The sequence below is a fragment of the Montipora foliosa genome, chromosome 10 (assembly GCF_036669935.1).
Source record: "Montipora foliosa isolate CH-2021 chromosome 10, ASM3666993v2, whole genome shotgun sequence".
Classification (NCBI taxonomy): Eukaryota; Metazoa; Cnidaria; class Anthozoa; order Scleractinia; family Acroporidae; genus Montipora; species Montipora foliosa.
The window spans coordinates 2,337,619-2,354,246 of NC_090878.1; the positions used below are offsets into that span (position 1 = coordinate 2,337,619).

The 16,628-nt window shown below is 38.4% G+C and overlaps 1 protein-coding gene across 1 annotated transcript in view; it reads right to left on the reverse strand.

Moving 5' to 3' along the window:
• Positions 1-16,628, reverse strand: part of LOC137973693 (glycine dehydrogenase (decarboxylating), mitochondrial-like) — a 31,568-nt gene that overhangs the window by 7,323 nt on the left and 7,617 nt on the right. Inside the window, exons 6-22 of the mRNA XM_068820566.1 lie at positions 15,827-15,989; positions 15,559-15,670; positions 14,797-14,887; positions 13,773-13,869; positions 12,199-12,304; positions 11,847-11,902; positions 11,670-11,756; positions 11,509-11,589; positions 9,557-9,742; positions 9,062-9,103; positions 7,993-8,135; positions 5,676-5,751; positions 4,927-5,052; positions 3,088-3,167; positions 2,883-2,952; positions 2,199-2,311; positions 455-638 (exon numbers count right to left, since the gene is read on the reverse strand). Coding sequence (XP_068676667.1) covers positions 455-638; positions 2,199-2,311; positions 2,883-2,952; positions 3,088-3,167; positions 4,927-5,052; positions 5,676-5,751; positions 7,993-8,135; positions 9,062-9,103; positions 9,557-9,742; positions 11,509-11,589; positions 11,670-11,756; positions 11,847-11,902; positions 12,199-12,304; positions 13,773-13,869; positions 14,797-14,887; positions 15,559-15,670; positions 15,827-15,989 — 1,813 coding nt within the window. The remainder of the gene's footprint in view (positions 1-454; positions 639-2,198; positions 2,312-2,882; positions 2,953-3,087; positions 3,168-4,926; positions 5,053-5,675; positions 5,752-7,992; positions 8,136-9,061; positions 9,104-9,556; positions 9,743-11,508; positions 11,590-11,669; positions 11,757-11,846; positions 11,903-12,198; positions 12,305-13,772; positions 13,870-14,796; positions 14,888-15,558; positions 15,671-15,826; positions 15,990-16,628) is intronic.

Here is a 16,628-nt window from a genome sequence, read left to right on the forward strand (position 1 = left end):
ATCTTCATTTGTTTGTTTGAATTGTCTATTAAGGTTTCATTATTAGTTTCAAAATAAAGTTGATTTATCCTATTAAATGAATAATAATGTTTGACAGGTTAGTTAATGACTGTTCCAACCCTCCAACATTGAGTCATGGTCAAGATTCAGTAAATGCCTATACATAAGATGTCAAGGCTCGAAGTTTTTGCATCAGCAGATGGTGAGGTGCAAAACGCCAAAGCCTCTCCTCTTTGTCTTTAAAAAGTACATCCATTTCACTGGTTCACATAAAAACACTGTTAACGATTAAGACATCCCTGTAATCAGTTTTGCTAGGATGAAAAGAATTACAACAAGAATATAACTCCCCTTTGTGTGCAACAGTTTATTCTTTTGCTACCTCATACAGGAACATTGAACAAGACTAAACAAAATCAAGGACTCTAACTTAATACAATAACTATTCACTAACCTTTGAGGCATGGGCAAGACCCTTAGGCCCCATGAGCCTGATGTAGGACCAAGAAATAGGAAGAATAGCACTGGAGCCAAAAGGAGCCCCTGAAATGACTCCAAATGGACGGGCACCTTCAGATGCAGTGCTTCCGGGAGAGACCACAGGATGAGTTGGCAAGAATGGAATCAAGTGCTTCTTCCTGTTAGGCCACAAGATAAAGAAGTATGTTACTATATACTACTGGTTGGTAGTTAAGGAGGCTTGAAAGGGTTTTCAGCTGATGGTGCATGTGTAAGCCACACATGCTGCCCACATCAGCTTGTGAATGAAAACAACTGACCAGAAGTAAAGATGTTGCCTAAAATTATTGTGAAAACCTGAAATAAATTTTGTTGGAAATGTTGAACAAATTATATGAAACTTTGATTTTTTGCAAAAATGTCCATGTAGTATTCTTTTCTTTGCATTCTTTACAAAACTTTAAAAAAATTATCTAGTGGAATTTTTTCTCATCTTCCGATGGTGCTTCATAAATAACTACTACATAAATAATTATTATTCTCATATTATGAGCCATTGCCATGGCAACAGTTTGGGACTCACAGACACCCTTACAAAATTGCACGCCAGCAGAGCACCATGGGTAAGATTATTTGGGAAATCTATCAATGCGAGAAATTATGGTTATGACGTCAGCGTATGCCTGTACAGACTGTCGGGTGGAGGTGGGGAGGCATTACACAGCCTACAGGAGTATTCTGGCAATTTTCCTTGTAATAATAATAAATAAGCCTAACATGGTGGCTGTTTACAGCTTATATCTTGGATATTGGACATCCATGTTATGGTCAATTGACACGCGACAAGACGAGGTTTCTGCTGACCAGTAACACATGACCATGTCATGGGCTCAAGGTCAGAGCTCATCAGGGTCAGCTGGTTTTTTTTTTTTAAGTTCACCGCTGACCAGAACTGGTTTTGGATTGTTTTGTTCTGCTTGGTTTTCTTTATTTGATCGATTTTCGTAACGACTAAACAAAAAAAAAAATCAAAATTGTTTTGTCCTGTAAATTCATTGTTTAAGTAAGGCCAGTAAGAATAAATAACACGAGTGCTCTGCTTTTAGGCTTGGCTAAATCTATCTATTATTTCTGAAATGTTGAAAATGTTTCCCTCTTAAAAGGTTCAATGGTGTTGTGAGCCTTTCCTATTGAAAACCCTCTGTTACCTGTGGAAAACACCTTCTAGCCACCTTAATCTTTGTAAAACATTACAAGTTGGGGTCTTTGAATTTTAACTTTTTAAGGAAGGTGCCTACTTATAATTGTTATTGCGCATACGTTCTGCGCATCTCAAGGTTTCCTATCGGTGGAGCTTACTAATACAGTGTACAAGCGTATTTTTGCGCAGTTCAAAAGTACATGTATGCGGAGAAAGCAGAACTTGGCAAGTGCTCTTGGTATCCAAAAAGAAAATTGGGGGTAACCAAGCATTTTTCAGACATAATTAAGCTTCAATTTGGAAAAGAATGCCATACATAGCTTAAGTTTGTACTTTAAAGCTTTTTACAAACATTGCTGATTAATTATCTTTGAAAAATGCGTGGTTACCCCAATTTTCTTTTGGATTTCAATAACACTTGTTAAGATCTGCTTTTCCCGCATAGTCAGTGAACTGCGCAAAAATACCTTTGAATTAGTAGGCAAACATCTTAAGCAGTGTGAAAAGACACCATCATGGTCATATAGACACTACTTACACTCCAATAGGACCCATTCCAGGTCCTCCTCCTCCATGTGGAATACAAAATGTTTTGTGTAGATTGGTGTGCATCACGTCAGCCCCATAATCTGCTGGTCGACAGAGCCCAACCTGATTTAAAAAAAACCAGCAACCTTGTTAGGTCAACCCTCCTTTTAACACTTACATGTATACTGTATGATGGGAAGTACCAATTCCAAACAATATTTGTTATAAAAATATGTATCAACTGCCAAGAATCTCATCTTCAATGTTCAGTTTTTTCAACATACCAGTAAAATATTATTTCATTGCTTTTCTCAATTTCAACACCCTGCATGCCAAACAGAAGTGTTTGCAATTGAGTGTAATATGTTTTCAGAAGTAGGCTTCTGAAAAGGCAGCTAACAAATGAAGTAGACTGCAACTTAGACAAGCTGGCTTATCAGACGGAGATGGGTCTTAAGAAACTACGAGCCAGTGAGCCAACGAACCATGCGAGTCACACATGCTGACTCACATTTAAGTCTAAGCAGCCATTTTAAAAGTTAGTTTCCAATAAATGCGAGTTAGCACCAATTTTAAAATGGTGGGCTTTCAATACATGTAACTTCAAGTTGACTCTGACGCACGGCTCGCTAGCTTGCATGTTGTACAAACTCAAGGGAGATCAACTTAACACACTCTCAAGCTCTAAACAAACCTGTGCATTTAAGTTAGCACCATCAAGATAAACCTGTCCACCATGTTCATGAACCAGGTCACAAATATCCCTGAATAAAAAAACAGGATGTAAAATTATCAGATAACACTTCTGTTATTTTCATTTACAAGACAGAGAGATATAAGAGGATTCCTGCTTAGTTGGGAAGTGCAGTGTATAGACAAGAAATGCCAGATAGTTGTACCTGATTCCCTCCTCAAAGATGCCATTAGTGGATGGATATGTGATCATGATGGCTGCCAGTTCTTTGCTGTGTTTTTCCACCTGTTGAAAAGAGAGGGCATGCAATAAATAATAATAATCATCATTATTGTATATAGTTAAATAAAATTTAACATAGTTAACGACTAGGAGCTAGTCTGGTCAGTAGTGTTTTGCAGGCGGTTGTTAGTGTCTTGGCCGTCTGGTAGCGTTGTTCAGCGTTTTGGTGCGTTCTGTAGCGTTTGTTATAGTTACATGGTTCACGACCGGGAGCTAGTCCGGTCAGTAGCGTTTTGCAGGCGTTTGTTAGCGTTGTTATGCGTTTTTGTAGCGTTTGCAGCACTCTTTAGGTTGGGGGAGCCCTGGGGCTGACATGGTTCAGCGGTATTCCTGCGTAGTGCATGTGTTGTCCAATGTGCTTGCAGCGTGTTTGTTGGCGTGGCGTTGTGAGTCGGTTTAGGAGTTTAGTGGTTCTCGGCGTTCCCTCCCTCTCCCCCCCTTTCTTTTTTTTTTTTGTGCTCTTTTTCTTTTGTGTGTTATTATTATTATTATTATTCCACTGAGCTATCTGGCTCAAGTGTGACGGGTGCCTTAGGGGGGCCTGGCGCGGGGGGCTCGTGGCTTGGTTGCGGGTTGGGCAGGCCAGTCGGGTGTTCTAGCGCCTTGGGGATGTGACTGCGGTTGCAGCCCCCAGGCTTCCTGGGCACCTACCCTCCACTGGCGACGTGGGCGTTAATGATACTAAGCAACTTAAGATAATAATTGAAATTGCTTCTTTACTTAACATGCTCAATACCAGTATAGGTAAAGGAGAATCATGGGAAGAATCATGTTGGAATTAAAAAGTTTCTATACAGGGAAAAATGATTACCTTATGAAAGCTAAGGCACTGGACTTCAGGCCCCAGTTGTTCAAACAATGGATAGCACTATCCAACGCATAAATCACTATCCAGCGGATAAACACTAGCAAAAACCAATGGGCCATTTCCGAGTTGCTATTTGTCTCAGTTTCGAAGTGAGTCTTGGTGCTCTACTATTGTAAGGGAAATGAGTTTGATTTGCATAAGAATACGCAACTCATTTCCATTTGAATGGCTGTGCACCAGGACTCGCTTTGAAACTGAGGCATGCAGCAACTCAGAAATGGGCTATTGAGTTATCCAGTGGATACCCCGGTAATGATTTATCCGGCAGGTAGCGCTATCCATCGTTTGAACAACTAGAGCCAGGTCTTTAGGTGTCTTTGGCATTGCCTGGTTTAACCCTGAGACTGCTCCTGCAAATTATAGCCATCTATATGAACACATAGTTACATCCTATGCAACGGGATTTTCAATAGACTATTTTACAGTTCTGTGCTCATGCAGTTACCAGGCCTTTGAATAAAAGCGAGGCTGCATGCAGTTGACCTTGTTTTTCTACCTCACTGCTTTTCTTATGTAAGTAGAAATTTGTTAGCATTACAACAATATGATTTACATAAGAAAAGCGATTATAAGGTTTGTATCAAAACAAGGTCAACTCCATCCTCTCCTTTATTCAAAGGTCTGGTAACTGAGCACAGACCTGTAAAAATGGTCTATTCTGCTGTTGCAAGGTTTGTTAATACCGTAACTAACACTGAGAAGCCCACATACAGGCGATTGCTGAGGTTCTTAATATGTTAAGAAAGAATTGGTGTTATATATGTTATGGTACAATTTCACATTTGGTTCAAAATTCACATAAAATGCAAGGGAAGGCTTGGTTTCCTGAAATTGCTTTCAATCAAAGGATATTAAAAACTAGACTGACTCCTTAGGGCAAAAATCAAAACATACCTTCTGTTTTAAATCAGTCATACTGACATTTCCACTGTTTTCAACTTTGATGACTTGAACCTGGTAGCCAGCCATCTGTGCACTGGCAGGATTTGTACCATGAGCAGACACAGGAATAAGACAAACCTTCAAATATCAAACATGGGTATATTCATTACTCAGTTATTTTATTCACTACCTTGTTGATTGGGGCATTACCTATCCACAAAATATGAAATAATGCAGAAGAGCTTCATTGAAAGTTTGTGTTAGCCAATTCTTTGATCTGCTTATCTCTAGATAAAACTTGGTCAGCAAAACGTCATGCCTAGCTTCCTCAATCCCCCATCTACCATTTCAAGTAAACAGATGAATTACTGCTCCATGGACAAATACTATTAATGATCAACCAGGAACTTTATTGATAATGAAGCAGCATCCACAAAAGCAAACAATGTTAAGAAATTATTCAAATGGCAACATTGTGGTAAAAATAATTAAATAATTACAAGCATAATAAATTTCATGTACTTTTTTTTTCTAAAAATACAAAATTAGCTTGATTGGAAATTTAGCCAATTCAGAACATGTCACAGTCTCAGAGGATTTTAATTCATGCTAGCATGCAAATAACAATCTTTGAAAAAAAATTCCCTGTAGCATGAATAACCAATTTACCCCTGGGAGTGAGACTTTAAACTCTAGCTGAAATGGGAAACAAATATTAAAGATTAAGAGGTCAAGGCAGCTAGACAGCAGCATCATCAAACCTTTCTGTGGCCATTTCCATTATGTTCATGATAAGCTCGGATGACTCTCAAACCAGCATATTCACCCTGTGCACCGCTGGAATAAAAACAAGAAGATAACCATGCAGTCCATGTTAACGGGGTGCGTTTGATTGACCCTATTCCGGAATAAGAATATGAGGAGTAATGATTTAAAATAGTATGTCTGACATTTTGAAGCAACAAAGATAATATAGATGTGGCTAGAATAGCAGTTTTTGCAGGTGTTTGACAATAATTTTCATGTGAATCTCCACAATAGAACAATTTGGTTGTATTAAACAAGTTTACAAAGAACAGCGTTCAGTTTGTTTCCGGACTCCAGTTTTTCTGTTCATTACACAAAAAGGACGGTCATTTTTGTCTATTAAACAAAAGTGACGCGCTTTTTGTCTAATAAACGAAAGTTGCATGCGGCGATTAATTTTTTTTTTTTTTGTACGGGTCGCCATTACGGAAAAAAATATTGCGATGAAAAACAAAGTGACGAATCCATGATTCTACCAAAATGTTCTCTTGTGGAACTTTCGTCTACTTGATCCTTCTACTGCGGAAGTTTTAACCAAGCTTGCCATTGTTAGGAGAGGTAATTTTCGAGAGTTCGCTTGGCAGTAGCGATGCAGCGTACAAATGCACAAATACAAATTACAATCATAAAACTGATTTTTTACCAGTAGAGGACTAAGAGCCGGCTAGCACAAGAGACAAAATTTCGTCTGTGTTTGCATTCAGGTTTTTTCTTGGTTTTGCAAGGTTGTCCAATGCGAAATGGCTCAAAACAATGATCATTAGCCTCAAAACTGAGTGAATGTTATCGTTTATTTCAAATATCATTCGCCACTCCTAGCATGTGCTTATTTTCCTCTTGGAGTTTTGAATACAATTTATCCTGCATTGCGTGATATCTAAAAGACCTGCCGTTGAGCATTTCACGCGAAGTTGCTTAGGTTGCAATTCTTCGAAGATCCATTTTAACGGATCCATCATCGACAAAGTCTTAGTTTTCTGAGATTTTACGGGGATCTTAGGTCTTATTTTTTGAGAAACTCAGACTTTTTTTGAGGGAAAAAGTAAGGCATCTTAGTATGGCTTCTTGGCATAAACCAAAAAAGAAAACTGACACTTTTTGTTCATTCAATTTAAAACGCTATGTCGTTTTTCCCTTTATAGCAACCAGTCATCAGCCCTTTAATTCTTCACTTCACACTTTGTGCAGACAGTACAATTATTTGTTCGCATTTCATTGATGCAACACCAAAATTTCATAACACGTTCACCATTAATTTCAAGCAAGTGCGATTACAAACTCTATGTTAATAATTTCAATTCTCTCGTAAGGGCACGGGGAGCAAATTTTCAACAATGATGCTCTTTGGAAAATGTGACTGGAAAGGCCAATAATTTCCCTTGTTGTTAATGTTTTCTCTAAAGGGAACAGCTGACAATTATTCAGAATGACTCCAGAGACTGAGATGACCGCGCAATGTTCATTCATACGACTTCCATTTAGTCGTAACTACACACTTTTGAATTTTTGATCAAATGTTGTTTCTGCATTGGTATACTTGGGTTTTTTTTTTACATAATTTTGCGTTACTTTTTTTGCGTTGAGTGAATTCACCCTCCTCATTTCCTCGAACAACATCAAACGCAAAGCATACCCTCGCGGTCTTGTGCATTTGTACATTACATCACTACTGCCGAGCGAACTCTCAAAAATTACCTCTTCCAACGATGGCAAGCCTGGTTAAAACTTGCCCAGTACAAGGACCAAGCAGACGAAAGTTCCACAAGAAAATATTTTGGTCGAATCATGCATTTGCCACTTTGTTTTCCATCGCCATATTTTTTTTCCGTAATGGCGGCCCATACAAAAAAAAGAATCGGCGCATGCAACTTTAGTTTGTTACGATCCCATTTCTTAATTATTATTCTAGATAACTGAGGTTGATGGCACATGTGCAATAAAATTCAATTGAACCAAAACCTACAAAGAACATGGGCTGTCAGGGATTTGTGGGCATAGAGGACCTTGCTGTACATGTGGGACTAATGTTTGCATAGCATTTTTCAGTGTGGAGAAGCAACTCCTCAACAGTGTTTTTGTGGTTTATTTTTCGGGGGTTTTCAGCTTTTTCCCTACTCTTTCTTCTTTCCACTGGTAATGCAATGTGATGGGTCCCTGAATGCCAGTTATGGGAGGAATATATCACCATCTAGCAAGCGACAAGCTGTCTTTTTTTTCAAGTATGCAAGTAGAAGGGTGTACATATTAATCCCTTCCAGAACATCTACATACCTATTAGGCTGAAGTGATACAGCATCAAAGCCAGTAATCTCACATAAATCTTTCTCCAGATCCTTAAAAAGGCGTTGGTAACCTTCCACTTGCTCAACTGGTGCGAAGGGGTGAATGTCGGCAAACTTTGGCCAAGTCACAGGCTAAGAACAAAACATGAAATTAGGGCAGTCTTACAATCACTCTAACATTACATGCATTCTCTCTTATTGTCCAATATGGTATGGAGGCCTGTACAGTTGTAACTCATTCCATTCTGGTGGGCATCGGCAAATCTGACTAGTTATTCCAATAAAAATAGTAAGTCATGTCGCTGCAACTTTGGCCATCACCTCTAAAACTCTTCCTGCTGCAGTAACCACATTTCATCCCCTCCTAATTTGAACTCAAAAGGAGAGACTATTCCTTTTCCAAAATGAAATGCCTTAAAACTAAAACTTGGTCAAATTACTCAGATCATGGTGTATCAATATTAGCACTGGTTTCAAAGGTTAGTTAGCTTCCTAATTTTACACGTTAACAGGTCAAGATAATTAATATATAGATTTAGCCAAGCCTAAAAGCGCAGCTCCCGGGTTATTTATTCTTATGATAGGTTAACCTGGCTTGAGCCTGCGATCCAATCAAACTCCAGTACCTGGTCAGCGGTCAACTTCAAAAAACAGCTGGGCTTGATGAGCTCTAAACTTGAACCCATAATATGGTCACCTGATACTGGTCAGCAGATACCTTGTTTTGACAGGTGTCAATTAACCTTAACATGGATGTCCAATATCAAAAATGTATATGTACACTGTAAACTGTCTGGAGACAAGTATACCAGTATTGATTCTCTAAAATTGAGCCTGCGAATATGGTCACATTGGCATACATGGAGGGGTGGATGTACAGTCAAACGGTAACCATGCAAAACCAAATTTTCTTGCACAGAATGATAGGTTGCCATATTTTCTAACCTTTGTTGCTCTGTGCGTGCGCCTTTGGAGTGCTATCAGTTCACTGAGACAGGATCAGTTTTAAGAGCAATTTTTAAGTCAACACAAAAACAATAACTATCACAAGGACTTACGATCATTTCAGTTGTGGCATTCAATTTCATAGTGCATGAACCCTGGAAAAGATACAACAATGAAAGAGACTTTTTCATGCACTACCTGTAATTTAAATAGGGGTTTCAACAAAATTTGAAGTTGGCAGCTGGCTAATGAGTAGATCTAGACAATGATGATGATTTTTTCCCAGTTCAATTTTTTTTAGAACAATTCAATTTTGATTTTTCTTTTGTTACAGATTTTGAACCATGTTGTAATATCGCTAGCAGGAGACCCCTATTGGTTTGCGAGTTCCTGATTGTTTTTCAGGGCCACCCCGAAGACCCAAGCAGCCATGTATTTATTTCTTGTAGTTTCTGAACCATGTGCTTGACAAAACACTCATTAATTAATTAAAGTACATGTAATCAATGTTACATTGTAAAAAGTAATCTTTGCATTCTGAACTCACAACAAACCACAACAGATATACTTTCTAGTAAGTAAATATTCATATGGTTTCAATCACTAACCAATGGAATCATGGAATGGCACAATGAAAGGTCTTTATTTTCTAGAAGTTTCATGTAGCGTATAATGTTTGTTTCTGAGTGATAACTGTTGAACACTGGATGAGTCAGATAGTCACTGAGTCTCTTGAATGAACCTCTAAGAATACTGCTGGAGGGAACTTGATCCATATTAGCTGCCAATGAGTCCTGAAACAGTAGCACACAACAAATAGTTGTCACTACCATTCAAATGCTCAGTACAGCAAAGGGTACTGATGTTATAATTCAATTCTGTCCAAAGGGGTCAATTATAACACAGTCTGCAAGTCATGAACCTCTCCATTTCTATTGTGATAATAATTATTATAATGACCTCTACAGATTCTAATTACAGATCTGAATTTGCTCTAACAGACGCATGTGACCTTGAAGTGTGTAACTTGCAACTCTTTTCCTTGGAACAAAACTGGGTTTTAAGACACCAATTTTATGCCCAAAAAATGGATAAAAATAAGATCAAAGCTGCATGTGCAGGAATGTGCAAGCTACATGTATGTTACATTCAAATACAGAAATTTTTAAACTCAAAAAACCCCAGCTCTGAGCCAGAGTTAACACTTAAAGGTCATGAGCTTCTGGCTCTAATTAATAGGTAACCCTCCTACCCATGGTAAATCCTCTTTATTACCCTCAGAACGAGAAAACTTACTGTCCCTTCACAAGGCCATACTATCAAGCCAATAGGTGAGGGTTATTTTTGGCTAATAATCAGAGCTGATTCTGAAGAATGTGTACAGGTCATTATCATAATTACTTACGGTACATGTAAAAAACAGAAACAGAGAGGTTCATAATAAAGACAATATGGATCCTAGTCATGGGGTTGCAGGTAATTAATAATTGAATTACTGAACACAAAGCCAGAGAAAATTAATAGACTAAGTCCATTCTTAACCCCATAACTCCCAATGGTCACCCAAATATTTTACTGTCTAAATGCCAGATCCAATGGGGGCTTCCTTGGGTTCCCCGGGGTAAGTGATATTTGTGACAATTAAAGTGCGTATGACAGATTTTAATTTATTAACTCAATTGAAACATCATGGTTTTGAGATAAAAACAACCAAAATAACTCTTGACCAATTTTCCTTCTGTGCAGCCTTCAGCCTTTTAAAAATTGGAATTTTCACTTCCCATTGGGTACAAAACCTCAAGTGCTAGTTTAGAAGCAGTTTCAGAAACCTCTCAATCTAAAAAAAGAGAAAAATTTGGGCCCTGGAAGAATTATTTTTTTCTGGTATTGACGTCACAGTTTTGCTATATCCCCATTTTCCGTACTAGCATGGTTTTGTACCCCCTTGGAAGTGAAAATTCTGATTTTTAAAAGGCTAAAGGCCACACAAAAAGGAAAATCAGAAAAAAATTATTTCAACGAACATTGGGAAGCAACGTTTTTCTTTGTTGATAGTTGTATTGTTATATAAATTTGTCATTCTAGCGAGAGCTATAGCTAGATTTCAACAGCTCAAATGTCTCTATTAGCACCAGCACATGGCATAAGAATTTGTGATTACTTTCTAAGCTATGAACACAACGATATTTAGTGATTTCTTAAGGCCAACTAAACAAGGTAATTCTGGCTTTAGTTAAGAAACCTTTACATGCAGAGATGGTTCACCTGTATGTTCTGTGTACATTTATCTATCTCTTCCAAGCCACAATGGTGATATACACCCTAATGTGGGCTTGTTACCTTGTTGATTTTATGAAGCTTGAAAGTCTCAATGACAACAAACGCTAGTTCAATAAGATTTGAGTCCCAAGTGGGCTTCATAACTTAAATGGATTTGTTGAGGAATAGAGACCAGAAAAGAAAGTCCCTGGTCCTAGAAGTTGGGGTTTGGGCATTCAGCTAATCGCCTAAAGCAACAATTGAATAATGCTATGGAAACAGTAACTTGCAGTTAACTTACTGTTGAACTTTCACAACCAAACACCCACAACAAATCAACCAAGTCTTTCTCTTTTACTTTTTCGTCAAGAGAAACTCCAACCTTGGACAAAAAGGGACAAAATAAGGTAAACAAATAAGTTCAATTCACCTGCAAAAATATCTATCAAAAGCGATACATACGGTTTTGTCATCAAACTTCCTCAAATTGATCTGTCGCTGCTGTGCTCTTTCTAAAATGTCTGAAATATCACCAGTGCCTGATGAAACCTGTGAGAGTAAGAGGCAAAATAGATCCATAAGCATTTAAAACATCCGCAAAACAGTCACTTTCCTGAAACATTTGAGTCATATATGTACCTTTAATGTGTCAAAGAACAAGTCATTTTCCAGCAAGTGGCCTGCACGTTTCAGCCCTGAGTGAAAACAAGAACAATAAGATCTCAAAAACAAATTATCTCACCAGAAATGGTTTGAGCACAGTGGAGGTTACAGGCTATAAGCTGACCAGAGTTAACTTTGAGGCAAAAACTCATTTGAACACAAGAAACCACAAGGAAATGATGCCCCATACATGTTTTATAAAATATTCAAAACATTTATGGAGTCTGCACATCGTTGTAGAGACCTTTGACCCTTACTGGTTCAAGAATTAATTATAAAACAATGTTATTTGAGGTATCAATATCAGGCAGTGGTAGTGATATTTTACCTTCAGCTAACAAAAGAGTTGCATCATGTACCCGCTGAGCAATGTCCTTCAAACCTTTTGGTCCATGGTACACAGCATACATAGCTGATATATTGGCAAGCAGGGCCTTAAAAACAAAACAAATAAAGGATTCTAACCCACACCACTGTCACAACAATTAAGGAACCTTGGACTCCATAATAACAACAGAATGCTAGACAAAGAAGTAAGCAAACTTTTAATTAATTAATGCACAACGACATGCAACATGCCAACGACTAGATGGCAGTAACACAATGTTACTGCCATATATGCTACTGCTATAGTCTACCCCTGTTCAACAATAATAATAATAATATGGATGACCTTTTGCTACTTCTTTCCCGCTACCCTGCTACCTCTGCTCTAATTCTCTGCTCAACTTTCTCTCCCCCTCGCCACAATTTCGCTCATCCCAAGCCACTTAAAGCTTGGAACAGGCTTAGAATACTCTTGCTCGAGAAACTACAAACATCTTTGTAACATGGGATTTTACTCCCCCATCAGTAAAACCTGGTTAATGGAATGTGACTGCATGTACTAAAGGGGCTAATCATGTCGCGATAGCCATCTTCATGTTCTTTGCAGTCAGTCGTTCAAGGTCATAACATCAATAGTCTTGTTGTAAATAAAATGAGGACATAAGACTTTGTTCCTAGATACATCTGCAATAGCCAAATCTGTTAAGGCCTCATTCATCTACTGCTAAAGAGCATATGTAATGCCTACCTGCTACATAGTAGAACCTGTGCAACTGGCTACTTTAATAGACAGAGTCTAGCTAAAGCTTCAGTTAGCCATCCAAGGTTCACTTGGCAGTTTGTCTTCTATAATAGTAAACCAACTAGCTGTTTGCAATTCGTTAAAGTTTTTTCCTCCCTCCCTCCCTTTGGACATGAGTTGGATATATCGCTTTGCCGTCATTAAAATTGGTTCGCTCCTGTGTGGTGCAGTTAAGTCTGCACAGTGACTCCCCCCCCAAGCTTGTTGGCTCGTTTGCCTTTGTACATTGCTTGCTAACCAATACTCTTGGCCTATCCAGCATGTGCTGTTCACCACTGCATTGAAAGCAAATGCAAATGCAAACGTGTTAAAAGTCACACGAAAACTAGTTTGAAAACGCGTTTGGTGGAACGCTTATCTCTGAGCAGTACTGTAAGGCGTACTGTATAAAATTAAACAAGGTTTTTATTTTGATGAGGTGGTTGATGACAGATACCAAATGTATGCAACACAGTGCAGTGCATTCCCATATGGTCTCCCAGTCAGGTATTCATTCCCTCCCACAGGGCTTGAAATTGCTACCAATACAGTGACTGTCGCATTTGCGACTGAATTTTTTCCCTCTGTGACTAACTTTCAACTTCGCTCTTTCGAAACAAAAGGGTTAGCAGTTGCCACTTTTCTCCTATTGTTTCTTGCCATGAATTTTCTTTCAATCTGAAGAGAGAGTAATTTAGCTGCGATGTTACGTGCACAATTCCATTCCTTCAGTATTATTTGCCATTTTCAGCGTTATCTGCACACAAATATTGTGGGTTCACGATGCTATTTACCTGTGCTGTGCATATATTACTGGTTGCCTTGTCACGTCTTATGTGTTGCTCACGTGTCTGAAGTGCTAAGCGGTAACATGGCTTGCCTTGTGCATCCCTGCAAAAACAAATCAAAGAGTTCACAAAACAAAATTTGTCAATTAAAGGCTCACCTTCAACTGACAGGCATTAAGTGCCATGGCACAATTTTCATATATAAAAATCGAGCCAAAGCTGAAATTCATCCTTGGCAATCAGATTGCTGTGATTAACAATGCGAATTTCCGTAACAAAAACAACTGGCTGAAAAGCCTGTCAGTTGAAGGTGAGCATTCAATCAAATGCACTAAATGACCTAAAAATCAGGCATTCATGTATTTCAGCCATTCGCTGAGAAAAGTCAGTCGCAGGACCACTACACTGGTCACACAGTTGAATGAAGACAGTCAATTATTCTTTTGCAAGCGACAGTCAGTCAGTCAATACACCATGGACAATGAGCTAAGAATGAAAGTTCATCAGATAGCCAAAGTGACAGCAAAATAGTTTATCAAACTTGTTTCCAGGTTTTTCTTCTGTTGGAATGATCTGCTCATACACATAAGTGTTTGCTCTAATAATTGTCTAACGCCTGACGATTTTACTTGTCAACTGAGGGCTTCCTAGGGCACCCAAGGGTTCACTGGGTTAAAGATCTCGGAAGAATTAATTATTATATAATATTAGTATTATATTAATATTAATTAATATTAATAAAGATTCAGGAAGGGGTCAGTCTCCCAACCATCTGTGATGTCCCATATTTTGGGAAACTTGTGACCAGACCACACTGGGTCTCTCTTTCTCTGGCCCCCGGGGACAGAAATATGAGAGACTGAAAGATCAAGGTTGATATTAAATCAGTCTGTTGGTCATTTATCAAGACAAGCAGTCACATAGACAATTAGCAAAAAAAAAAGGAAGTCTGTCAATCTTTGAATAACTGAAAGATACAGTCTGTCGAAATGTTCCGTAAAAGAGAATACTTGAATCGAAAGAATCTTGCCTTGTAACTCCTACCATTCTACCGGGCATCAATCTCTTTAAGTTTCCCATGTCACGCACAGCAAAAAAACCAGCATGAGGGCCCCCATAACCTGGTAAAAAGATGACAATCATGTCTCAAAAGTTAAAAATTTAGTCAATGCTAAGCCAGTGCAAAAAGCATCTGACAACAGTCACTAGTGCTGTCAGTGAACTGAAATCCTGATTACCATGCTCTTGCTTCTGCATAAGAGACCACTGCTTCGTCTTTTGCAACTTTTACATTACCAATACACTAGCTAGGCCCACACTGTAACCATTTCAGGGTTTGTACTCTTTTAAGCACTTCAAATTCCAGGACTTTCCATGACTTTTTCCATGACCTTCTCTAGCTTTCCATGACCTTAAGTTTAGCTGTCACATAAGAAAATTTTCAAACTATCCTATTACGCAGATCAAATTTGAGAAATCAGCAACCTCTTTCAAACCAACTCAGTGAAACGTTTGATTGTTTGATAGAAACTCATGTTTATTCCATTTTATCCTTGCTTTGACACTGCAATGATTAATTGAACATTTATAATTAAAATTATCCTTGACTTTCCATGATCAACCAAAAATTCCACGACTTTCCAGGCCTGGAAAATATAATTCTTCAATTCCATGACGTTCCAGGTTTCCAGTGACCCGTAAGAACCCTGCATTTGCGCCAGGAAAACACATACAGGAACAGTGATAACTGAGACGACTTGCTCGTGTAAACTTCATTTTTCTCATGACTCACCATACGGAACACCAAATCTTTGTGTGGATCCCACAGCAACATCACAACCAAACTCTCCAGGAGGCCTTAAAATTGTCAGTGCAAGAAGATCTGTGGCACAAACTGCTAGAGCCTAAAATAACAAGACCATAATATAAGAGTAACTTCCTTTTGGAAATCAAATTTACCACAATGGATGGCCTTCACTTCAGTTGTTGTCTAAAAGGTCCAAAAAATGGAGAAAGGTCTCAACTCTTTCAGTCCAGAACATGCGTATTATAAAATTCACCTTAGCATCATGAGCTTTGTCCACGAGTTTTGAAAAATCAACAATGTTGCCATTTGTGTCAGGATACTGGAACAAAACACCACTGACATCTTGGTTTGAGAAGTCGAAAGATGTACTGTCACCAACAATCACCTCCAATCCGTCACCATCAGGCCCTAAAGTGCTGGGACATTATTGTACTAAAATTTTAGATTTAAGAGGGTCAAGGCCTAAAAAGAACTACTTTTTAACCCAATGACTCTATTAAGGAGTGAGACTTAAAAGATTTTAATGTCTTAAATGCCAGACGATTTTACTTATCAATGGGGCGCAGTTCAGGAATCAATGGATTAAATAATGAAACTAAGAAAAAGCTTTCAAGCAAGAGATAAATTCCATTGAAGGATTTGGATTACAACAGTGTTGTTAGAGAAATGATTGTGCTTTTACAGTGATGACTCAGGGATACTCAGAAAAAAATCTAAGGGCTCAAAATTGAAGGGACTCTCAGCATCTAGGCCATAAACTGGCATCCACAGGACTGAAATGTGACTGGGCTTGTTGAAACATGTATTTGTGCAATAATTATTGAAAAATCAAAGCAACAAGTGACTAGCTCCTTTTGATAGCATTGCCCTAAAACTTTGCCCTGGAATTGCAGCACCTAGAAAGAGGCAAAGACACAGGTTGAAATCCCAACTTGCCCAGTACACAGGTAGACTTGATGACCCACTTTCTTGGGGATTTGCTCCACTTTCCAAGGCACATTAATTAGTCATAAACAAACAAACAAACAAACAAACAAACAAAAAAAACAGGGAAA